Raw genomic sequence first — 26,280 nt, 5'->3', positions numbered from 1 at the left:
TGGAGATTATTGTATTACTTGTATAATTCGCTACTTGTTTTTATATATATTTCTATTTTTTATTACTTTTTTTTCTGTCTTTTAAGTTAAACGTGTGCCTCTGATACGAGTGTTCAATAAAATTGTCTATACCATCTTATCTTGTCCCTCAAAAATATGAAAAATGAAGAATAATAAAATCAGACTTTATTTACTTCCGTAGAAAGTGAAACAAAAAAATAATTTCACTTTTAAAAGGACAAAAACTAATCGTCTGACCGGACAATTTTTCTATTGTTTTGCTCTAAATTACAGTTTTTCAGGTAAATAATTTTTTCCCGATCCAAATTTTGGTCAAAATGACTAATTATTGTGACAATATAGTGGCAAGTGTAAAATATCATTTTTTCAGATGGACAACATACAGGTATTCTCTTACATAACATATAAATATAATATATACAGAAAGGTTAAGATGTATAACATAACATAACTTAACTTTTGATATGATGACATAATATAATATACACTATAGTTTGATCTTTATATAATGTCATCATTTTGAGTGCGTTTTTATACATTGCGTCATTATTGACAAAGGAAACTGTTTTGCACGTCTAGCTTTATCTGGAAAATGACCGCAAACGATGTTAGTTTAACATTAAACAATAGGCCCGGTAATAGTGTAATGAGTGTTTAACAAATGTACGTGACTTTTGTCAATTTCCTGTTTGTTTATGACATACTGTTTCAGTTTATTTCTTATAATTCAAACATGACCATAATTCATATAATTTTCCCGAAGTAACCTTGATGTTTCTATAAATGACACATTACATTAACACAAATAAGTAATATTCTTTAATACAAATCACCCCATGAAAAAAATAAACCATGGTTCAACATGTAAAGTCTTGTGTTTTGCAATCAAATATTTATTATTTCGTAAATGTTTAACTGGGGAACCCGGATACGAGAAGTTCCGAAAACCATACATTTAGTGTTTTGCGTATTAAGTACTTAGACAAAATTGTAGCAAAATTAAAATTTCTTTTCATTTCCTTACAATTACAATTCCCTTTACAAAAGAATGTTAAGCACTACACTAGTAACTGCAGTATCGCTAAAGACAATAAGATATTTCACAACAGTGGGCTAATAAGCTAATCAGGCTTATTTGCACTGCAAAAAGTTAAAATGTGAGTTTGATTGTAAATGAATATATGCCTATTATTATAAGTATACATCTAGATTGCCCTAGATTTCTATGGTTGAAAAATCGTGTCAAATCCGAGGACAGTTGTTCACAACAGCACAGACGGCCTACCATAGACTATAGGCCTACCTATAAGTCAGTCGAAATTAGTCAAAATCTTTCTTTCCCAATTATTGTGTCAATCACTGATTCAGTTACTTTTTTTATTTGAGCAACTGGCCATTTGATTTCGAAATTCTTTTATTTTCTGGCCAACAAAAAACACCCAAAGATACGAGCCTTCTTTTTTTTCAGTACGGTAGTTTTATTATACCACCTGAAACTGAGGGCGCTCCATACTCTCTGATTGTCTGATTTGTGAGTGTCTTTTCATCGCGATTCGCGCCTTCTCTCTCTCCATCACATAACTTTCAAACACGTGTGCATCGAACATGTAAAACCAAAGAATGGGCATATTAAACATTGGCTAGGCTTATTCTTTACCAGAGAATACATTCTTTGGTAAAATGACTACTGAGAGGCGCGTGTGAATGACCCTAGACCTAGGTTTAAATACGTCGCCGTACTCTCTGTTGTTTATGAAATTTGGATGAAGATGATGCCAGGCTCACATCATAGTATAGATAGAGGAGGCCTAGTTAGGCCTAGCTAGCCTAGTAGTAGTAGTAGGCTAGGTTGGTGGGGTGGTGGTAGGAGGAATTAGTTAGACTTGAAGGAACTTTTGTAAATCCTCTCTCTGCTGGGCAGATCTCTTGACGAATCCCTAAGAAAGTTAAATGTAGGCCTACCACTAAAGCGTATTAATAGCATTTACTTTGATATCATTGTATAACATATAACCCTACACCGGGCCCCTACAGTACTGGGACGGGACCACTGGGACTACCGGGCAAAAATTAGCATGACCAGTCACTTCAGTTTTATGTTTGGATTTTGTTTACTGAAAAGCCGGCTACATGATGATTGATTGATGCCTTTATTATCTGGCCGGGGTGAGTATCAGTAGTAATTTTTTTCTTTCTGTTGAATGTTCCATCATATATGATTGATTTAGGCGTAGCCTAGGCCTAGCTAAAATTAGTTAAATAATTAATACTAATAGGCCTAGCACCTAGCCTAAATTAACATTCCTGTGCTGGTTTGCTTCAACTTTACGTATTTTTTTTTCTCATAGTCTCAGATTTTGTGTTATTTGTAAAAATAAGCCTATATTTACTATTAAATAAAGTATATAGGCCAACTACTAAGAATTTTTTTTTTGATTAGGCCTATAATATCAAAGAAACAGAAGTCCATGAAAATGTGTAGAAGAGAAGAGGCAAAGTAATGTTCAGCATTTTCTGGATCATTCTTTGGGCATTTGCCTTTCATTTGCTCTTATAGTATGTTTATGTCGTACACAGTGTTTGATTAAAAGGAAAGGATCAAGTCTTGTAGCTTTTGCCCGCTGAGGTAGGCAAGGAATATTTCCCATATTTTAAAGTTTTCTCCATTACCATAGATTGTTATTGTGGTTTTTGCAAGATCCTGTATTCACTTCACTATGTTTTCCAGTTATTATGGTCTCTTCATACAGCTGAAACCTCTCACAGCATGATGCCGCGAGAGGGTATGCAGAAGTAAGATGAATAATCTTTAAAATGTTACTAAGCTCCCAACTCTTTATCTCAAAAATTCTCTGCTATTAGGTGATTGAGATCTTTGAGGTGTTGGTTTCTCTGCATGTGGAATTTTGTATCATTATAGTATGGAACCTTCATGACTTAGTTGTTTGTAGATGAATGAGTTGCATTTTTCTGATGCTGATATTTGAAAGTTACATACATACACCAGCATGCCACTAGTGAAAAATAGTTTTCAGTTTCTACTCTATTCTAAAATTCATTAGTGAATCCTTTGTTGGAATCATGCATTTTTACATTGTGATATCGAATAAATGGCTGTAAATAACATTCTCTAGAACTACACAAAACTGAAACTTCCAACAGCTTGACATACACATATCGAACCATGGATCTACAATGTCATTAGTCTTCATTTGAGATACTGGCCTTCTTAAAAGGTGAATGAAAAAGAAAATATTGATACTAATCATTATTTCATTGTATTGAGTACTCTGACCATGCATATGATCTACCATGATCGGAATGCACCCTCATCAATAAAATGAATTGATCCATTTTCCATTATCTCTATAACAACCCACTGTTTGATGTACTCAACAAAAAGACACAGAGGATACCAGTGATGGGCACTAATTAATACAGACAGCATGACAATTAGGAAACTCTTTTTTTTGTAAGTTATCTTTTGAAATATACTTGATTAATTGTTTTTGGGGCACTTTGGTTTAGGATCAGGAGGATCATTAATAATTTATATATAAGTTTATATTTTGATGATATGATAGACTTTTATCTTTTATTATTGTTTTTATAATATCATGTATTAATAATACCATGTAAATACATCTTTATGGTAGGTCAATTGAATCCACTTTCAATCTACGAATAAAATATGAAGAGTACTACAGCACCAATACTACTACTACTATTACTGAGGAGCTGAAATTTATTTTCTGAATTTTGGCAGCCCAAATTTGTGATTGACAAGATTTATACAATGGCACTTCAATCATTACAGGAACATGATATTGTCAAGAGAGGAGGCCTTAACTTACATACTTTAGAAAAGGGAAAACTGAATAGACTGCCTGAAATTAAAACGATCCATAGAAAGTATAACATGTCAAATTCAAAGTCACCATGGAATTTGAAATCACATGATAATCTTATGAGGCATACTCATCGTAACAGGAACGTGTTAAACAAACTATCTGAGACTAAGATTAAGCAAAATCAAATTTCAAATTTACCCGAACTAAATGCTAATCCTTGTAAATTATATTCCAAGAAGAATGAAAATATTGACAGTAAGGCTGAATCAGTGATTTGTTTAGAAAAATTCACATCCAATAAAGACATCCAGCCTGATACATCCTCAAAAGAAGATAATATACATGTCGAAGATCCAGATACAGATATGCAGGAAACATCATCCCATTTCTTGGAAATGTTAGGAAGTCCGACACCAAGTACAAAAGATCAATTTATAAGGAATTGGTTATACTGTGACACTCAATGCCCTTATATGTATGACTATGATGATTGAAGAGCATTTATTGGAATGTTTTAGTTAGACTAAAACCATGTTTGTTTTGAACAATATTATATTATTTCATTTATTCGAGTGCTTGAGTTGCGAGCGAGCAGTGACCTTGTCTAGCCAAGCATGAAAGTTTTTGAAAGTAATTGTATTCAACCGATGAATTATGTAACACAGGTCGTGTGATCATCTTTAGATTACTTACTTTGAATTAGTCAACATGTAATACAAAGTATGATGATATTGATTGACAAAAACAAACTTTGAAGTCACAGTAAAATTGTAATTAATTTCTTCATAAGATATAACACCCTTTGTCAAAGTTTAAACCAAGGCAACTCCAAGGGTAGACTTCCCAGGCTACATTTTTAGCAGCAGCTGCATGCATGCTTCAAGCACTCTGCCAGACTTTCTGCTTCAGGGGTCATTGATCACATTCTCATTAGTAGCATGGTGGTAGCCATGATTTCTCTTCTTTTTTTTGGACAAATTGTTGATACAATAGAAGGTAACCTTTACATGGAAATCGATATTTTGGAGACAATTGCGACTAATCAATCAATTTGAAAGGCAACTCTTGCTCAACACTAATCAAGGCAGAATTAGAGGAGAGACAGTTGACCACAGCAAAAATAGCTCTCATTTGTGGTTCATGCATCCAGCAGAGGTCGTACCGTTATCCCTGCATTGGTTGTCTCAAAGCCTAGACAAAAATCCATTGAAATATTTCCAAAAATGTTCTTTTTAAAATATAATCACCTGAAGCACCTCTACCTACTGTAAATTGATTATGGTTTATGGTTCCAATTACTCCAATTTTCTTATATGATTGGAACAAATAAAACAAGTCTAATTGTAAAATGTAATATTAATCTTTATTTTTTTTTCAGTCACTTCAATATAGAATGTCTGATTTTGTCATACTATTTACCAAATATGATGCGGCTATAATTGTATACGTATTTTATACCAAAGAAATATTTGATAGTAGGCCTATATTCTATACATTTATCTGACACAGTCACACTATTGTAGTTCGTGGTCTAGTGCCTATCGCTGGTTTGAGCCTAGTCTATGATACGTTGTTATAAGTAACTCATTATAAGATTTCATTAATACATTAGCATATGTTATTTTATTTTAAATATTTGTTCGTTTTGTTGTATTCAGACTACTCTTTTCTAACTGTGATCTACGTATAGTATATTTACGATGATAATAAAATTATGTCATATTTATCTACTGTACACTATGCCTATAAATTATGTTTTTTCATACTAACAATATACATTTATATATTTTGCAGATCTTAACGTGTTACCATTATGACATATTGACTTACATCTGTGATATTTGTAATACATATTCATGCATGGATGATACAACTAAATATTACATCACATTTAATTGTCCATGATCCCAATGAAAAATAAAATAATATTGATATTCAATGAGAAAAGTTTTTGTATTGTGAATTATTATTCTAATTTTGCACTAAACTCTTATGGGAGTAAAAAAATTCTGTTCAACAGAATTAGGAATGACTAATTCTTAATTAACTATTATAGCCTGTAGTTGTTATATTCATGGACAAACTAACCAATAATTTCTACCTTCGTATTGTCTTTGCCGCTCCCACACTTTAAGCCTCGATCTAGTTTTATCTTTCTATTTACTTACAACCGATAAGTGACTTTGTCTGGTAAGTATATTAATTTAAGTAGGCCTATGTATAAAAATAGGTTTCCAATTCCATGAATTTGATAAAATACTATATACATAAAGAAGAAAAATAAAGTAGCACATCATTTGTTTATATATTCACACTGATACAATGCCAACTATGTTCATCAGACAATGAAAATATAATATATCATGTATACAGGCCTAACTTTACTTTGGTTAAACTAGAATTTTTCTAAACTATCCACACACATACAAACTAAACTATTACGGTACATCATTTGGAAGTACAGAACTGTAATTTACAATGATATATTGATTTGTAACTATGGCATAATGGTCATTCAACGAAGTACCAACCAGCTTACTTTCATTTTTCAATTGTCCATCTATTTTATTCTGACACATCAGATTGTAACATGTAGGCCTAAACTTCAACATATTTTGGTATATTGTTTAATATTCTCCACCACACCATAAATATATTATTTCTGCCCTTAAAAATTATACAATTGTACAAAGTTCACTAAAATCACCATTTTAGTGTACTTCGTATAATTGTTTCTATTAGCATCATTTCATTGTCACAATGTATTACATTTTATACAGCATAGATGTAAATGTAATCTTTAACCAGTGCACGCTCCCAATACATTTGTAACGTGTGTCTAGAGGCTCTGTAATGACACAAGTATAGAAATAATTTGACATGTTGAAAAAAAGCGATATTTAGTGCGCTATGTACATCAACGGAACAGACGGGTTCTGAAACCTACTGAAATTGCACGAAGCCATAAATACGTTGTTTGAAATCCTATAAAACTACAAGACACGTACATATATTATGTTTTAGTTTTAGATTTTAAATCGACTCAAACCTACTTTAGCGTACGACGCAACAGAAATTCTCGTAAATTACCGAAGGTACTGTTGGATATTGTAAAGGCCCATTTACACTAGGACGACAACGATCGCCGATAAATAGATAAGCATGTATTTTTATTATATAAAACAAAAGAAATTAGAAATGTTTTCGTTTTAGGACTATAGGATAATCATTTATGCTGTCTTTGTTAAAAATAATGTTTTTTTAAACCCAATCAAATGACATATTTATTTATAAAAACATCAACTTCGTTGTATTGTCACGATATTATTGCTCTTATCAATCATGACGTCATTTGATTAGACGTGTGAAAATATCATTTTCATTAAAGAAGCATTGATGGTTTTCCTACAAGATGAACACTTGTTAGATTTCTTTTTATTTCGTTTTATTTGATGAAAAATGCATATTTATGGTCGATCGTTATCTTCCTAGTGTAAATGGGTCTTAATGTTTATGAAACGTACCTAATTACTGTAGTAGTCATGTAAAACAACTTTACTTTAGCGGCACATTTTAGTGGCTGTTACTGTGCTCTGTATGTTAATTTTTGTCGATCTTTTGATACACTGTCGAGTATATTAAATTTCTGACACTCAATGAGGCTAAAATGGTTATACGAAGACGCTTGCTACATACAATATGACACAACTTTGGTTGAACTCGCCCAGGCGCTTATTAACTCAAAACATGCCACTTCGTAACTGTCTGTTTCTGTTGACTTGTCATTTCGTTCCAGTGTTCCATTTCACGGCCTCTTGCCATCATGAAACTACCCACTACAACACGTCCGATCGTTTTGTCACCTGTAATAATAAGCATTTGCAAAATAACATTGGAGATTTAGATGACAGTATGTAAAGTAAAGTAAGTAAACAATGTAGGCCTAAGTGTGTAAAAGTATGTTTATCATAGAAATGTGCGCTTGTGTTAATGTTAATGTTACCATAGTATTTATACTCTTTTATATATAGGTATTTATTCATAAAAAAAACACATAAATAGTACACAGAACAGAAGGCAGGCAATGGCTGAATAATTCTGCAAACATTCTTTTTTCACTCCCATAACATAATAACTATAGAATTCATTAACAAATAATGACAAAAAAGGCCAAATAAATCAGCTTTCTCTATTCTACCGCGGGTCAAAAACATTATATATATATTATATGTGTATACCGGTCTATCTTACCTTTCACTTTTGGTGCATTTTGAAGGACAGTTAAACATATACTGACAACATCAAGACTGTCTGGTGCTACTTTAAAATGAAAAGATTCGTTGAAGGTGGGTGAGTTAGTTTTCCTTACGACTTCCGTTTTCTTTGTTTTGATCACTTTACGGGCTGCGTTCATAAGACTAACCTTTACAGATGCATCTAAAATATTTGAAACAGATGAATAACTTGCATTGTTTAAAAGAGTATAGCAGCAGGACATAGAATAGAAAGCGACAAGAATCAGTAATTTGAAAACAAATCGTTTTAAGCTATATAATATATAGATATATAGATATTAAGGATTTAGAAATGTAGACAGCCTAATAAATCATATCAATGATTTTGAAGATTTTCAATTCGAGTTCAAAATGTGTGTTTTCCATGATAAACATTATCTCGATGCAAGGTAAGAAATTGAATTTGACAGAATGAATTCCATTTCTTATGATTTAGGGATACTTTATTCGAGGCAAAATAGTTATAAATCAGAATGACATTAGAATTAACAGTGTCAAAGTGTTGATATTAAGGTGAGAATAAACAACAGTGTGTCGTCAGCATAGAGGAAAAATTAAAGAATTATAGATGATAAATACTAAGAGAATCTTGCGGAACACCACAAGAAATAGTACTAAAATCGGAGATAGAATTTGAGTATTTAGCAAGATCTCTTTTTGAAAGACTGCGATTCAAAAGTGGGATAGTTTGTAGAAAAAGATGTTGTAGTCAATGTTATCAACAGCCTGGGAAAGATCATAAAATTGATAAATTTCGGTTTTCTAATTGTGTTGTTCAGTTCAACAAGTTCAAGTGGCATCGAGGTATAGTATTTTATTTGCAGATAAAATTAAATACACGGTCATAGATGACTCTTTCAAAACTTTGCGAGAAAATAGAAATAATTGAAATTAGGTGATATTGAAGATAGAGGATAGTGGATAAGGTCAGGCATGAATTCGATAGCTTTAGGTCGTCAATATCAAGGGATTTATTTGCTTTGAGGAAAGAAAATATGATTAAAACTTCGCGTCTACAGTATTGAGAGATAAAGAGTTAGGAATAAGATTTGGAAGAAAGGCTTTAAATTGTATTTGATCTAGAAAGGTTCAATTTCAACAAAATATTTGTTAAAAGCATTGGCATTTTGAGATGGTCACTTGTCATTTTACATTTGCAGCCAGCCAAAAGGAGTATTGTTCATTTCATGATTTATGGAATTGATGGTCTTCCATGTAGCCTTGATATCAGTTTTGTGTTTAGTTTAATTAGTTTTTGCAAAAAACATATGAAGTAAGCAAACACCATAATGCCATTGTCCAAGCGACAATTTTAAGTCTGAATCAATTTTGGATAGTAGATCTTTAGTAGACCTTTGATAACGTGAATTATTATGGTAAATCTTAGTTTATTTCTACACGTACCGACTACTAAGAAATCCTCTGGTGGCTTGAGTCCCTTAGCTTCTATAACTACAACCGTTAACCGTTCAAGGTAGTTATTATAGTTGAGAGAAAATTGAAGTTCACCTAATTCTGGTGTTCCCTGTTAAAGAAATATACCAAGTATGTCAATAATGGTTTAGGCCTTTACGTTCAAAGTTTATTGCAATGTTTTCAACACTCTTCCTTGGTTCAACGGCTTTTCGGATTGGCCCTTTTGGTGGCACTTCGCCGGTCCGGTTAGAAGATGAGTGCAATAACTAATAATATAATACATATAATTAATAACTAAAGTTTATTAGTAGAATGGGAAAATCTATGAGGTGAAATCCGAGTGGTGAAAATATGACATTTCATCTTTAACCAAAGAATATCGTCCCAGGAAATGTCATAAAAAATACCTATCACGGAACATCTGAGAAAGTGAATAACAGTTTTTGCATTGTGTCCGCCTATCTTACAATAAAGCATACAGTAGATAGCTGGTATAACTGGGTCATAGAATGGAGGTTCCTCCAAGATCATAGTAACTTTAATAACTATATTGAAAACGCAACTTAACGGGTATTCTGGAAAGCTTACCTCAGAAACCTCCTTTTCTAGATCTAGCCACATGACTATTTTCTGGTGTGCTTCACATGCAAGTTCTCGCAGCGCGTACATAGCATGTCCAATGAGCTTGTGACGTTTAGACCTATCAACATCATACACCGATAGTCGTAAAGTTCGCTGCTGTAGAGCTTTGTAGGTTACCTTCAAATAATAACAGTATTATTAATAAACCAAAGGTGGTGTAGAGCATGAGCATAATTATGAGAATTATGAAATGAAGAAATTAGAGGAAATACGATTTAATGTTATCAATAACGCCAAGTATTCAAATTACAAAACAAATAGATTGCCGTTTAAATTACCCTTCATTTAATTATTTCCCACACGTTGACATTACTAATGATTTTATTAATTATGTAGGTCCCATGTCCTATTATTTTTGTTTAAATATGTTTATTTTGCCATTTGTCGATATGTGGTTAATAATACTACAAAAAGAGTATGTATGTTATGTACCATTTTTTTATACTATCGTAATGGTAGATTTGTTGTTGCTAGAATTACAATAATTGCAGGTTTATGTCCTAGAGAGTAGGCCTACTAATAAATAAAAAGGTTATACAACTGTTGGTGTGTGGTTGAATCATCTTCAGTCGAATTTTAATTTCATCCCTCTATTAGTATTAGATTTGGCTCAATTAGTTATTGTGCTGATTGGATCCTCATTAAAGATGCATGTTCCTACTAACAAATGTAATCCCTTTATACAGAACGTCTTCATAAAACATTACACGTTTAATTTGTTCACACTTATTAATGTGGCAACCTTATTAGGGAGAATCCTTGTATTGAATGATTGGAGATAACCATGATTTTGTAATAGCAAATATCCTTGTCGAAGCTACGTTTAAATCGTACTGCTGGTAAGGGGAAATATTGCTAGCATATTCCGATTTATATAGACTTGTGGTGGACGACCTAATATGTGGGCCTAGCAGCCTGGAATTCGTATAATCAAAATCATCTCCGTAACTAGAAATACTGTTACTATTTTATTTTAGGGCACCTCGTATTGTTGTCTTTCATTATTAAATTGTCAATGTTGCTTTTATTTGCTTTCTTTTGAATGGGAGCATGTGTTGAATGATTTGAAGATAATATACAATTGTTTTAATGTTGAACACTTTCTAAGTAAAATTAAAATCACTACCTGAAAGACAAAGCTTTCGTCAAATTTAGGATTTGTTGTTTTCCTTTTTACTTTTGACTGTAAATGACGTCTTTCCTCTGGCAAAAGAAACATTTTGACAAGGGGGTCGCATTGGCTCGAACTGCCATGAACTCTACTCGGCAAATTCTTTGCTTTTATTAAAGAGACAACGAGACGTTCCGCCTCAAGTTCATATTCGACTGCAAACCAAATCCTACCAATATGGCCATCTGGAAAATTAGCTTCATCTTCGTCTGGGTCAAGTTTATATAACTCTGGATTTATTTCTCCAACGTACGCTCCTTAATATGTAAGTAAAAAGAGAAATAAAGATTTGTGGTATTTGAACAAAAAAGCAAATGACGCAATAAATCATTAGAAAATGATGTATGATGACATTTGATTTCATCTAAGGATTAAAAAAAAACCAATTATCTAATAAAACACATATCTAAACAAAACAAACAGAAAATAATTCTTTGCATTTTCTTGTACAATTCGAATATGCTAAATAAATACAATGTATGTATGACAGAAACATTGAAATTAATACATGGCTAAAAAATCAATTAATATGGTATTTATACTGTTTTAATTTATTTATTTAATTATTTATTTATTCAAATTTTTTTCGTGTTAAGGGGCTTGCGTCTAAAGCATTAGCTTAGGCCTACAGCTTAACCACTACCACACAACTTCAATTAATTTTGTATGTATTTTGTATTAATCTGAGATTGTGAATAAAGTTATATATATATATATTTATCACTCAAAAAAAAAAAGACACACAATTATATCTTACATCAAAGTGTACGTAATAACATTAAAAGAAAACAAAAGCTAAAATTAAGAAATATTATGTACAATTCGTAGATTACAATGAAATATGCATTTATACATAACTGCGTAAGCCTAAATAACATGTACACAATATTCAAATCGTGAATTTATTGATTTTTAAAACATTACAATAATACAAACGTAGTAGGTAGATTATAAGAATCAAGCCAAATGACCATATCTGTTCTTACCCGAGCTTGCATACATTCTGCAGGTGTTTTATCAAGCATAGAAATGTTACAGATAAATTCACAATGTGCTCGCGTATATCCAAAACATTTAGTAAATCTCCAAAGCGATGCAGATTTTCAATTACGTTACCGATGGTTTTCGTAATATGAACTAGCAGACTATTGAAACGCAAATATCGATTGATGGTTAGCTTGATAAGTTTCTACAGAAATATTATGCAGACTGAAAAAGCTCCGAATGAACAAATCTACAGACTCCATTTGACAACGCTTTGATTTTATTAATACAACGTATGCTGATGAGCCGACTAATGAGACGACGGGTCAGTAGTTTCTGAGTGTTTTCTTAGTATCCTCACATCACCGTCGGCAAACACATCATTTAAAATCACGCCGTCGTATAATTCGAAAATATGAAAGATTCTATTTAAAACGGCTAATAATGAATGCGAATATTTTAGGTTATGTAATTGGTTGTCTTCTGCAGTAATGATGCATTTTGAGAAGACTACTCAGGGAATAGAATGAAAATACGATGCAATTATGACCTTTCAAACTGCTCATCAAGCTTTCATTATTAATTTTAAATTTGGAATGATATCCAATTAAATTTGATTGCACAATAATTTCTTCACCACGTACTAACAATACGACAAACGTGTTAATGTGATTTTCATAGTTATACATGCGTTATAAGTGGTACAATAGCATTAGTATGAGACATAATGGGACAATAAGTTAAATAGTGCATCTCTGAAGATTAGCTTTATTCATCAGTGAACATAAAGATGTTTAATATTTATACAGAAAGATTTAATTTGTTTCGTTTTTATATTTATTGCACATTTTTGCTATGCGGTTATGAGTTTCTCATCGTTATCGTCAACGTCATCATCAACATCATCACCATCATCATTATATCATATGTTTAATGTAAGGTTTTAATGAACACATTCTCAAATAATTGTTTAATTGCATTAATGATTGCGGTATTATAACGAAGATTGTAGTCAATATGAATCCTACCTTACATTCATTTTATGCTGCATTATTTATATAATTTGGGGAATTAATTAATTTCAGAAGAATCCTGCACTGAGCAATTTCCTTCTAAATTATAAGTCGGTCATTAAAGCAGTCCCTCAGAAATCGCCATTGACGTCAATTAAAATTAAATCAATTCTGTTTAGAAATTCCATTCTAGAACAACGTGTCAGATAATGAAAAATCTACATTATTATTATTAAAGACTCTTTCTTGTAGTTTAATTTATCTTAATTATTATGTTACTTAAACCAGGAAAATGTGAATTTCACTCTTCCTTGCTTAAACACAATTAGCGCATACATCGGGTGAATTATATTTAAAAATAATGGTGTTTTTTTTATAATATTGGTTTTTTATATCTGTTTTGGTTCGTACTGTTTCTTGTCCCCTTTTTATTTTATTTTATTTTATTAATTTTAGCAACATTAAAACAATACATAAACTTTGAGTGTGCCAAGGAGTGGCAAAAGATGTCGATGGACCACTGTCGCCATAAGGCGTGCCACACCAGCACTCAAAGCATACATTAAAACTCAATTTGATTTGTATTTTTACAATCAAGTTTTATCGTCTCGTATTTTAGATTTGTTTTGTTTTATTAATTCTGCTAGGCCGCTGAATAATCAGCCATATTATAAATACAGAAGGCAGAAAATATTTTCAATAGCTATTCAATGATTGATTTTCAAACAGAGTTTTTCGTACGTGAGTATTATTGCAAAGCGAACCGATACCTATGGGCATCTTTCAGTTAATATTCATCAAACCAAAAACAGAATTAAATCCGACGTCCGTGTCATAAACTGTAGTGCTCACTAAAGCCGTCCGCTGGTTAAATTTCAAAGTGAAATTTGGATTTACGTTTAATATGTTCAACATGCTATTTTGATTTCATCTTCTGTACGTAATGTATGGATGACATCACTTTATCGTCTATCAGGCAATCATACGATGATGTATTACGGTACTATAGCATGCATAGCCATGTATTATGTAAAGTAATAGTACATTAAATTAATTTGCAACAAACTAAAATGAATAAGAAGCTTTCATAAAAACCGTGCTAAAACAGAAGCCGATCCAGGATGTTAGCAAACTAATATGGGGAGAGGGAGGGGTATGTATATACACACAAATATGTATAAATAACAATGTTAAATGATAGCATTAATGTTAATAATGTTCTGAATAAAATTAAATTGTGCGCAAAGTTGATTTGCCATCCTGTCCGCATGACCCTCCTCGCCACTGAAATTGAAATTTCTGGAAAAACAGCATACGGTTGATGGTATCATTTTTTAAGAGAGTGTAGGACAATTACAAGTTACGTTATACTAACAAACATCAATAATATGCGATTAGTATTTTTTATTGAAGCCATTTTTTATGGCGAATTTAATTATTACAATACTTTTCCAGCACTGCATAAATATTACAATTAGTTTGGTAGAATCCACACATTCTTTACGTTTATAAATGTATAAATAATTAAAATCAATGAGACCGTTAGAGGCTAGTATCCTTGAATATATTAATACGTTTATTGAGTGTTGTTCCTCAGAATTAAGGCTAGGATTACCCAAAGATCTCTATCGATTCTCGTACAAAATTAATTTTATATAATTACTTACTATGAGGCGCTCGAACAGAGATAAATCATAATGTGGATCGCTTTATTTTTATCATAATATTTAAATAATAATAATTTAAATTCATAGGGTAGGAAGTAGTCTGGGTACTAGACGGACTTTTGTCTTAATATTAGTAAAAAGTTAAATATTTTGGCACATATGGCGTTTCATACGTATACTACTTGAGCTTGGAAATAAAAATGAAAAAAAAATTGAAATAAAAACAAATAAATAAATAAAAGACAATGAATACAGATTTGGGGCAAGTCTAGGTAGAAAGATAAATTAAGCAATTAATCAAATTTAACCAGTAAAAGAAGTGTTCACGTTTATTATATTTTGTATCTTTAGATATACAACAATTATTTTCATTCTCTACTTGTTACTAATAGTAACATTATATTTTCTTACCTAATGGAGAAGTTACGTCACATCCGACGTAAGATAGACGTCGAGCCGGTGAGTGTAGTGGTGGCGAACTACCATCTGTCGTATCACTACATGCACTTATAATTGATCCAGTACTACTTCTTCTTGAGTCAAAATCATCGTAAAGTGGTAAACGTTGCTCTGTATAAGAAGGTCGTCTTTCCGTGAAAGACGGCCGTCTATCGTTATTGTTATAGCGTTCAGGTCCGGGAACGGACAGACGACGTTCACGAGAAAGCGCAGCAGTGTTTTCTGGTGAGAGATCTTTTGAAATTTGGGTAAATCCTGGAGAAACTGCAGATGTCTGACTGCGGTCCCTTGGCGTTGACATTGGTACCATAAACGGCACCGATTTCAAGCTATTAAACAGAAATAAGTTTGTTAATGTTAAGCAATGTTAAGTGGAATAAAATTCGATCCAAAAATGTCACTATTTCCAAAAAAAAAGCAATCTAACAAAAGGAATAGATTAAAGGTTTAATAAAATTAAAATTTAATAATCAATTTTTTATATTTAGTTTAATTATATTTATATATTAATTCGCACAATAAAATAAAAGCTACTTACTTAATAGACGGTGTGGCTAAGCATCTGCTTTCAATCTGAACAGCAGGGGGAACTAACCGTGGTCCTATACGTTCATATTTGGACTGGCTTCTGCATCGACTGTTATAGATACGAAACAATAAGAATACCAAACCAAGAATAACAAATCCTCCACACAGAGATCCAATTATTAGGCCAACGTCATTTGCTGTGTTAAAAAAAATGGTTTGAAAAATGTTATAGATGTGCAAATAACAACATTAGTTGATAGGAATGAAGGAATAATTACCCTTACCCAATCCCCAATCCGTCCTTCCCCTACCACTGGCGCCGCCAATTGTGCAGATTCCCACGATAACAGGTGCATCTGTGCCAACTTATTTAAATTATAGAAAAATATCATTTAGGCCTATACTAATATTTTCCTGAATAATTGGTTTTCTTTTTAATCTTCGGATTAGTTAGTTCGAATCCTCCGAAGCGTTAGATTTCATGTCGAAACTGAACTTTGCACTTTGTAATAAAGTTTTCGCACTTTGTATTTACCCGCGATACTTTGTGACGGTCTATTGTACTTTATCATTGTACTCTAATAGGCTTACGCACTTTGCAAAACTGCCTGTCGCATTTATTGTAATACAGTGTCTAATGTATTATCACAATTATACGATTTTATTACAAGGTAAAAATCAAAAACTAAAATAATTAGGTGTCATCTGCGAATAATCTGCAAATATTTGAGTTAATAGCACATGGTAATCTATTGATCCTGATGTATCCCACTTTGAACTGGTGCACTTAAAGATATGCGACACACTGAGTCTTCGGATAATTAATTCTAAAGCTAGCCAGGCATGTTACAAATTAAGATGTGTCATATTCTTTCAGTATGACTAATAGCGTATGATGAGGTACGCTATCAAACCTTTTTTTTTAAAATCAGATTCAGACGATACAAAGTATAACCAAGAAAAATGTAAGACGCATCGTATATTTAACCCGAATGTCTAGAAATGCATGTGATTTAATTTAGGTTCCCAATTGTACGCTTCAGTTTGCAGCGCCAGTTTTACTACCTTTTTTCTTGAAAGTGCTTTAAGTAAACTGGAAGAAATAACATCTTGATAAAAAGCAATATCATCTCTAAGCTTGTGAAACACGCTCTTAAAAAATATCACGCATACATTCAGACTTAAATTTTACTATCTCATAAAGAATTTTCTCTGTAGTATCTTCAAATAATGGAATGCCATGACAAATTCGCCATTCCCTCACACATTTATTGGATTGTTTGTCTTAATCCTTACCTTCTGCCATCTTGGGTGTATAGCGTCACGTCTTAAGTTGATGTTTCATACATGCAAACTAGAATTATTAATTTCAAAGAAAGGGTAATTGTAATTTAATGGAATATTACTTAAGTAGAAGATGTTGGATATTGAATTACAGACTTTCCACAAAATCTACCCTATTATGTAAAAATAGTGATTTTTTATCATAGATCAATTGTATTTTAGTCGCTAATTTGAACAGAATATATATGTATTCCAAACGGCCTATTGACTACATTTTTCTTATACAAAACATAAAAGAAATGCAGATAATGTGTCTTTAAGACATTCATCTTTTTATTTCGGAATACCATGGTGACATAATATATCCATACCAAAATAGAACAAAAAATCTCTAAGAGCTCATATGCTGTGGTATTGAATGTGATCACCACAAACCGTTTAAGTAGTGATATTAAATAGTTACGATTTCTGTTTCATTGTAAGCTAAGTAGATATAATATTAGTAAATAAAAGAAATGATACTTACCTACCTCTCATTTTGCTTACTGTAATTTTAAATCCATAACTGTTCATTGAATTTATAAAATTTCGTTCGTTTGCGTCCATCGAGAGTTAATAGTCTGTTAAAAAACAAATGTAAATAGGCCTAATAAGTTATTATTTAATAGTTTTCCTTATTATTGATTTACTTCAGTTATTAGAGAAATGGGAGTTTTGTTTCTCCTTCTTCGCACATCTGTTTTTAATTTACTTTTTGTGGCAAAATACCTAAACAATCGTGGACGTTCAAATTCTTTTATTTGCATGCATCTGGATCCTACAAGTTAAATTGAAACGTGCTCTACATATAATATATTACAGGCCTCTCTATGAAAAAAGATGTATAAATAAACAAACAACAACTGAATTATAATTATTAGAATTTAATTTTTAATTTAAGCAAGTAAGCAGAAATACTTTGCTGAGAATGCAGTTTTCGAATATACTTCTTGACTTATGTGTAGGACTATAGGTATTCCATTTTAAGTAATTAACTATATAGAAAGTGTCAACAGTGGATTTTCAGTTTTAAAAGAAAAATCGAACGGCTATTAATATGTAAATGAGAACGAATGACGTCTGAAGACTAACATTCTGATAGAGGGCGTCAAACAATAGAAAATACATTTCAAGATTGTAATTATAGTTTTTCAATTTCAATGCTACTATAATTTCGTTGATGAAAAATAACGGGAAATATTATGTTGTAATGTAAATATATGCCTAATACATACGGTTTGACGCCACTTAAATAGTATTCAACAGATAAACAACGTATGTTCTTAACCAAAGTACATTTTATAAAAAAATACATAATCTACAAATACATTTTACATGACAAAATAATATGGTAATCTTGCCCGTTTCGAAAAATGATTGATTGAACTGGGTAATTTCAATCAAACTATCAATAACAATGGAGATACAAGTAATATCATTCTGTAGCCTTTAGTCGTAAACTAAGGCCTACTAACGACAAGTGTATACAACAACGTCAAGGAACTTATCAGGAGGATTCACGCAATGCAATGATTTAATAAAGAAAAACCTGTCGTTATATTTATAAACATCTAGCATTGACTGATAAACAATAACGTTTTTGATCGTAAATTTTGCTTGGAGTCCATTGGTTTATGAAACCATGGTTATGAAGTTACTCCTAAATCCTACAAAATTCGCAACCCTATAATTGGAAAGAACAGTTCATCTCACATTTCATCAGTAATTTTACTTGCCAACGCTCACTTAACATGTTTTAGAATAAGCAAAAGGGAAGCAAACAAACAAGCTAGAATTACTCTACAAGAATATCTGCAGGATATCTGTGTAGTTTAATTGGCTCTTTTAATCACTTGACATGTATTAACTCTTTATAAGTTACAACATGACTGTAATTCCCGTACAATGTTTATTTAAAACGTGTACTTCATATTAGATGCACTATAATACTAGTAATCAGTTTACGCAGTAAAAATTCTGTATCAACTATTTTTTGAAAATACAGCTTTAAAACAGCGCCGTTGGTATTTCATTTGCTGCCCAACGGTGCGAAAGAAGACAAATCACCAAATGACTATGTTCGCACCAATTGAATAACACTCAACCTCATACAATCTCGTTAATGTTAATATTGTGAAGACGTCATTCTATTCATTCTAGCGAAAGTATATATGTGTTCTTCGTGTTCTCATACATTATATTTTATTGCATTGACATTTAGTTTTGGTAAACCTATATGTTGTCTTTGTTTCATATACCATGAAGTTGATTTCATGACAGCCATGTTGAAACACAACTAGAAAAGTCAATAAAACTAAAGACGTTTTAATTTTTGTTTCTCTTCTATCATTATTTTCTAGAATGTGTAAAATATCCGCTAATACATGAAGCCAATTGTGTGCCATTAATCTGCGTTTTTAGTCAAATAATAGACATTCAAGTAATACCATGAGGACAGAATATACCCTCATAGTAAACTTTAGAGTGATTTTAAAGCTCTTTGTATTATTATTATTATTATTTAAGTACTAGACCTATTGGATAAAACAAACTCTATAAATGAGAGGGAAGTATCTTTATTTGATCATCCTGATGATAATCTTATGGTATTTACAGATAATCAGTGAATCTATTGGTTTTGTAACAGCATGTTATTATAACGTTGTCCAATATCTAAAGAAAGAAAATCGTTCATCTTTAGATCACGTAAACAGAAGTATTCTGTGTTGGAATTGTTTTTGATCGTTGATTTACTGTTTGCTTATATTATAATCTCTTCTACATTACCATCATTCTCAAGGGAAAAATGTGACTCAAACGTCTTCAATACAAACACAAATGCATTTGACATAACAGGCAAAATTCTTTTGCTTGCAATCATGCGGTCTCGCAGGTTGTCAGGTATATTTATTATTTCTGTATAATTCGTCGTTACTAGTCCAATGCTTTATGACATGTGTTGTTAGAAATATAGAATGCGTTCCAACTGCCCACTTTTACTTTGATGACCTAAGTTTCTTTTTTACTGTTAAAAATTTCAATTCGGAAAAGGTTTTTTAGATTAAGAATCTCGTAAGAATATCAATAAGTAACATTCTTTTCTTACTGTTTAGGCATCATACAACAACCAAATTTGGCAATCAGAAATGGTTATTTCTTGGAATACTTTCTGAAATACATTACTATTTGTTTTTCTACTTTTGTAGTCATTAGTAAAAAAAAAATTTGCCGACAGTGTACGTTTGTACTTTCCTGGCAGCTAATGACTATCGTTTTTCCTTTTGTTTTTTTATTTGTTATTTTTATCTTCGTCTTGAATAAAACGTTATCGCAAGTAAAATGTGTATCATTTAATGTAGGAGATTACATTTTATTACGTCTTTTATTTAAGTCTTGAGTCCATTCAAAACTGCAATTGTATGTTTATGGAATTTAAAGTATTACTCAACATGATTTACGTTGTTAGTTTGATTTTGTTTGATTTTTATTTAAAAATCGTAAAAACTCTTATTACCGCTGTTTTTCCTGAAATTATTCCATTTCAGGAATTAAAAAACAGTCATTCAGGGATACTAAATCGCATTGAAGGCATACAGAGTACGTTTAGCTAAATATAGTATTTATAATGATGCTGAATTGTTTATCCCATGCAGATGCAGATGGGACCTACATTATTAGAGAGATTAATTGTACCTTTAACTAACTACACAATGAATATAATCGTCATCGAATAAGATACAATATGTAATAAAGATTAAGATTATTAGTCTAGCATCAAACAGTGTAATTAAGATCGTAGTATCTGAAAAGAAAACCTAAAGATGTGTGATGATTCTAATCTGCTAATGGAATGTAATTACCATTACAATGATAAAAAGGTGACACGTTGAGACTTAGTTATGGTTATTGCAGAAACGGATTTTGAGTAACTTTATCTACTGAGAAGGCATATTAACCTTCATTTGCTTCATGGGCTATTCAACGAGTACAACATGTATAAATTGATTTAAAGATGTATTGTCCCCAAAAACATGAACAATGAAGATTAATTTAAAAAAAATGTTATTTTAATAAAGGCAATCACTTCTGCTTTAGAAAAAACTAAAAAATGGCAAAAACACATTGACAGAGTCAATTTCATTATTTTTTTGTTTGAAATTACAGTTTTTTCAGGAAAGTTTTTTTTCCATCCAAATTCTGGTCAAAGTAAATAACTGTTATGTGAAATTAAAATGGCATATTTAACAAAGACAATATATTTTTTAAAACAATACTTACTGACTAAATTAAACTGTAAAACACAATATACGAAACGTTTTGAACCAACGTACTATAGCCATATTATAATGTTGGTACGGTAATGGATGACCTAAATTACGATGCTCCCGTAATTAATTTGACTTACACTCGTTTGCTAGACATGTGTTGTTTTTGTACACGGCAATCCTGCTGACAATGCCATTTTCAAATATAAAAATATTCATCATACAATATTTTAACTGCCGAATCAACATCTTTTAGCATTTGGAATTCATTAAGCCTAACACTATTCTAGATATAGGCCTACTGTACGATAGAATATACATTTATCGTACTGTTTTCTTAGCGTGTATCACTATATTTATTTTAATAAACATACATTTTTAGTTATCCGAACCTTGGCGGATAACTCCTTGTTTGAATGAATGTAGTTTCATATAATGAAACAACAAAGTTCTCTTCACAAAACCACTTCTGTGTGTAACTACGCCCTCTCCCGTACAGTGAAAAAATGGTAATTAGTTTGACACGGATAGTGCGGTAATTGTTTACGGATTGTGAGTTCTCCAAATACCTTGTCATGATTTAATTTCAATCCCGATGGCTTTGTATTTTTAGAGAAACTAATAATAATTCGGTGAATTTCTACATACGTATACAGTACAATATTATATGACAACGTAAGCTAATTAAAGACAATATCTATGACAGTCAATTGTTAGTAGGAGGAAGATGACTGACTAATAGATAATGTTTTGAACAACAAATACTCACTAAACTAAACGAAACTAAATCACCGGGAGCATTGTCCTACATGCCATGATATCTGGGTGTTTTTTTTTGTAACGCATCGTTACACCGTGAAGAAGCGAAGACATAGACATATTAAAAAATATGAATTACTCATCACACCTTTTCAATCTAATTGCTAAATCAAAAGAAGCATAATAAGTAGCATGTTACAAACCACGATTATGATGATTATCATTACGAAGTCTAGAAGACAGTCCCTTAATAATGTAAATTACATTATGGGAAATTGAATATTGACAAATATATTATAATTAACGCCATGCTGTGAAATCTATATTATTTATGTAGATAGCAGACAAAGCTCAACCCATTTTATTTTATATTTCAGCAACATGAAAACAGGGAGGTATAAATACTCGAAAACTCTTTGTTGAGTGTACAGAAGAGGACAACGGTTACCGTAAGACACCAACACTCAAAGAATAGGCCTACAAACAAAACATTAATCTATATAACCCGACTCAAGATCCTGTCTCTTACTGAGATCCTGCCTTTTTCCTCCACACCCCTCCCCACCCCCACATTTATTTTTATTTGTATATGTTATTTCTTATTTCATTATTGTTTCAATCTTAAAAGGAAGTAAATAAATGTTATTTTGAATTGAATTATCAATATAAATTAAGCTTTATAGTGGCCATTAACATATTTGATTGTACCCAACTGCCAACATACATAAAGACACTAAGTTTAATATCTACCGGTAGCCCGATTGAAAATGTTCATCTGGTTTGAAGATACGTTATTATAAAATTCTATTTTAAATGAGCACTGAAACTGTCATTCAGGTCAGTAACTAATTTTGGTTTGTCAAAATAGAATTTTAAAATACCGGTAGCCCATTCCACAAACGAACAAATCTGGTTGGGGTGCATTATTGTCACTATCAGTTTTTGATACAATGTTCGAAAGTTAAAACATACAAATAACCTACAAATTGATAAGCAACATATTTAAGATAAATCAATTCTGTAATAGATATAACATTGAAAAAATAATAGTAATCTAGCTTTGTTTCAATTGTTATCAATTTTGCTTACTTGTATATCAGATCCAGCCACTGATACCCACAGCGTTGTCATTTTTCAGTAAATTGTTCTTGCTGGTTGAGAACAGTAACATCGTCAAATTATTTTTTTCTAAAGGGTGCACGTAAACAAATTGATCCGAGACGGTTATTTTCACGGGTGACTAAGACCTAAGATATATTAGTTTGTCTAGATAAAGAAAACTAAGATATCTTAGTTTGTCTAGATAAAGAAAACAAAGATATTTTAGGCCCTTTCTAGATATCCTATTTTCACACAAGTGTTGCCAGAAAAAGAAATTGAAAGGAGCCTCCTTTTTTCATTGCCTGGAGTACGTGAGTTTTGCTATTGTACATTTTCGTAGCGGCCTCACCTTTTAATATTTGTTGCTGTTGATTATAAAGAAGTTTTTTATAATATGAATTGTAATAACGAAATGGAATGATTTACTGTACTGCTGAAACCTATTTTGTCTGTAGAAACTTATTGAAACATGGCGTCACACTTTAATATTCAGCTTGTTTTGTAGTGTAAATCTCAGTTCTTATAACCAATTTGATGTTGATGAAGAAAACAATACAATCATTATTATCGATGCTTAAAGCATTAAGTCTTACGTGCTTCAGTTCTCAAAGAAGCCGACTCTCACACCACAAACCATTAAACGGATTAATGAATCTTGATTCTAGCAATAGTGACATGACATCATCACTACAACGCTACTTTTAAATTAAATATAATTATGCTTCCCATTCTACACTAGATGTATATACATATTAATTGATGTTTACACACTTACACTAATGTCTGGAATTTACAAAAGGCTTAAAGGTTAGATGGTGAATAGATATTGTATTTTATCAGGGAATGGAATCATTATTGTAAACAAGATTCCAAAAACTCGCTTGAGGAGCAGTATTATAAACTTAAGATAGTTTTTAAGAGATGATGGTTTGTTTTGCATATACTGTAAACGTAATCTATTTCAATACCGACATTTATAAAATAGTTAATTAATAATTAAAAGAAACTTATTACAACATTTATTTTAACTCTGTCCAATGCTGTTTCCAGTTGTTTCGAACCAATAATACTTGTCGAATCGAAGAATATTACCAAATGTCCAACATCCTATTCACTGTTTTTTAGGCCTATCTTTTCAACAAAAAGCGTGATTTTCCATAAATGTAGAAACGTAATGATAAACAGTGACAGTATACACAATTAAGTGTTCGTAACGTATTATGCGAAAACGTTGAAGGCGGCTTTATAAAGCACAATTAAGAATATTCGAGGCAAAAAGCTTTCAAGTAATTGATGTTTATCAACATATAGAGAATCCATTATTATTGAATGCTAATGATTGCAACATTATGATTACCTTTAGACATTATCTAAGAAAACTAGACGGTGAAGAATATCCGTGAAAGTTAGAAAAAGCTGCTCCAACCGAAATTCGAACCCGGAATCCTGCTTGATATGTATACATCCATTACCATTAGACCACTGTCACTCTCGCCAAATTTGATAGCACCAGGTTCAATGTAGATAACTTGGACGCTATTCAGGTGAACAATCCGAACAAATGGAAAGTTTACAAATTAAAAAAAAATCATATTGCTAATATATCTCTAATAATATTGTTCTACAATAATTAAACACAATAATTATATTAAATATTAAATATTTCTTCAAAGTAATTTTCAAATACATCAAGTTAAACAAATACGATTAAAAAAATAGTAACAATTTTTAAATTGTTACTATTTTAAAAAGCAGTAAAACATGACTTAAATTGCCTTATCTAGTCTTTAAAGTGCTTATTAAATAGTTATTATTGTTTAACCGGCCGTTAGATTTCCTAGCCGGAGCAGTTTTATAGAGTGTAGCGGCGCGATAATCTTTGCTTAAACATGTTATGATTCAAACTGGGTGTAGCTTTTTTCATTTGGTTACTATCAGCCCAATTCAATAATATGTAATGTGTCCATTTAAAGTCGGGTGTAAATTCACGTAGTAAAATACGTATATAATAATGTTAAACACCATTTTGGTGACTATAGCCAACGATACAGGATATATTTAAATCATGGGCGTGTATTTTGGTTTTGCGATAGATATCTCCCACTGAACACAATTCATCACAGCACAACGGAAATTGTTTATATGTATTCTGACAGGTAACTATCATGCTTTACTTAAATCTGAAAGCTTTTTGTCTATACGCATATAGTTTTCCATTAACTATATGGATTAGATTATTCATCTTAATTAGCAATCCCGCATCTAAAACGAGTGGATTGCCCGCATACAACCACAATAGTACATTTTCGGAACCCGAACAACCAATGTAAAAACTGGAATCTCGTTTACTTCAGCAACCAATATTTATGAAGAATTAAGTTATTACATATAATTAGTGGACTTACAGTTACTTTGAGCCCTTAAAGTAGACATTATAATGCTACTATAGGTAATAGTATTGAAGTTGCAAAAACAGCTGAAATGAAATACTGTTGAGATCATGTGCTTGTATGTTGTATGATATTGGAAGTAAACACTCATATCTTCTATTTGGCAAATACTAATTACCAAGATATTTCACTTAATACTGATTAGATTAAATAACAGCTGAAGATATTCACATGAGAAATAACTATACCTGCTGTATGATATTATAACCGCAGTTAGTAATTAGGCATATTTTATAATTGTTGAAAAGGTGATGAATTGTATCATGATCCAGATAACATACTCATGGATACTATTGTTTTTGTCGCATATAAACAGTATTTGTATAATTTTTTAT

The 26,280-nt window shown here is 31.5% G+C and overlaps 2 protein-coding genes across 7 annotated transcripts in view; one reads left to right on the top strand and one right to left on the bottom strand.

The window, feature by feature from the left end:
- The first annotated feature begins 1,598 nt into the window (after nt 1-1,598).
- On the top strand, nt 1,599-5,819 carry LOC144845029 (uncharacterized). Of its 5 annotated transcripts, XM_078702150.1 has the most exons (5): nt 1,599-1,696; nt 2,579-2,647; nt 3,156-3,257; nt 3,425-3,493; nt 3,678-5,819. In XM_078702150.1, exon 5 carries the CDS (start codon nt 3,818-3,820, stop codon nt 4,364-4,366), a length of 549 nt encoding a protein of 182 aa, XP_078558276.1. In that variant the 5' UTR covers nt 1,599-1,696; nt 2,579-2,647; nt 3,156-3,257; nt 3,425-3,493; nt 3,678-3,817; the 3' UTR covers nt 4,367-5,819. The 5 variants fall into 5 exon arrangements, with proteins under 5 accessions (XP_078558276.1, XP_078558277.1, XP_078558279.1 ...); XM_078702151.1 differs by having other exon boundaries at nt 3,156-3,493; XM_078702153.1 differs by lacking the exons at nt 1,599-1,696; nt 2,579-2,647 and adding exons at nt 2,158-2,187; nt 2,697-2,814 and having other exon boundaries at nt 3,156-3,493.
- LOC144845024 (synaptotagmin-15-like) overlaps nt 5,799-26,280 on the bottom strand; it is a 45,455-nt gene continuing 24,973 nt past the window's right edge. For both annotated transcript variants that reach the window (XM_078702143.1, XM_078702142.1), the window contains exons 2-10: nt 17,858-17,951; nt 17,344-17,401; nt 16,058-16,244; nt 15,472-15,848; nt 11,352-11,653; nt 10,172-10,342; nt 9,572-9,692; nt 8,124-8,309; nt 5,799-7,735 (exon numbers count right to left, since the gene is read on the bottom strand). In XM_078702143.1, the coding sequence (XP_078558269.1) occupies nt 7,608-7,735; nt 8,124-8,309; nt 9,572-9,692; nt 10,172-10,342; nt 11,352-11,653; nt 15,472-15,848; nt 16,058-16,244; nt 17,344-17,353 (1,482 nt within the window). In that variant the 5' untranslated portion in view covers nt 17,354-17,401; nt 17,858-17,951 and the 3' untranslated portion in view covers nt 5,799-7,607. The remainder of the gene's footprint in view (nt 7,736-8,123; nt 8,310-9,571; nt 9,693-10,171; nt 10,343-11,351; nt 11,654-15,471; nt 15,849-16,057; nt 16,245-17,343; nt 17,402-17,857; nt 17,952-26,280) is intronic.

This window comes from Antedon bifida, chromosome 6 (genome assembly GCF_963402885.1).
Source record: "Antedon bifida chromosome 6, ecAntBifi1.1, whole genome shotgun sequence".
Taxonomy (NCBI): domain Eukaryota; kingdom Metazoa; phylum Echinodermata; class Crinoidea; order Comatulida; family Antedonidae; genus Antedon; species Antedon bifida.
The sequence above is the reverse complement of the archived record's forward strand: the minus strand, read 5'-3'. Positions and strand labels throughout refer to the sequence as shown.

Bases quoted from the DNA above. Each gene is read 5' to 3' on its own strand.
- LOC144845029 (XM_078702150.1), top strand. From the start codon at position 3,818: ATGGCACTTCAATCATTACAGGAACATGATATTGTCAAGAGAGGAGGC.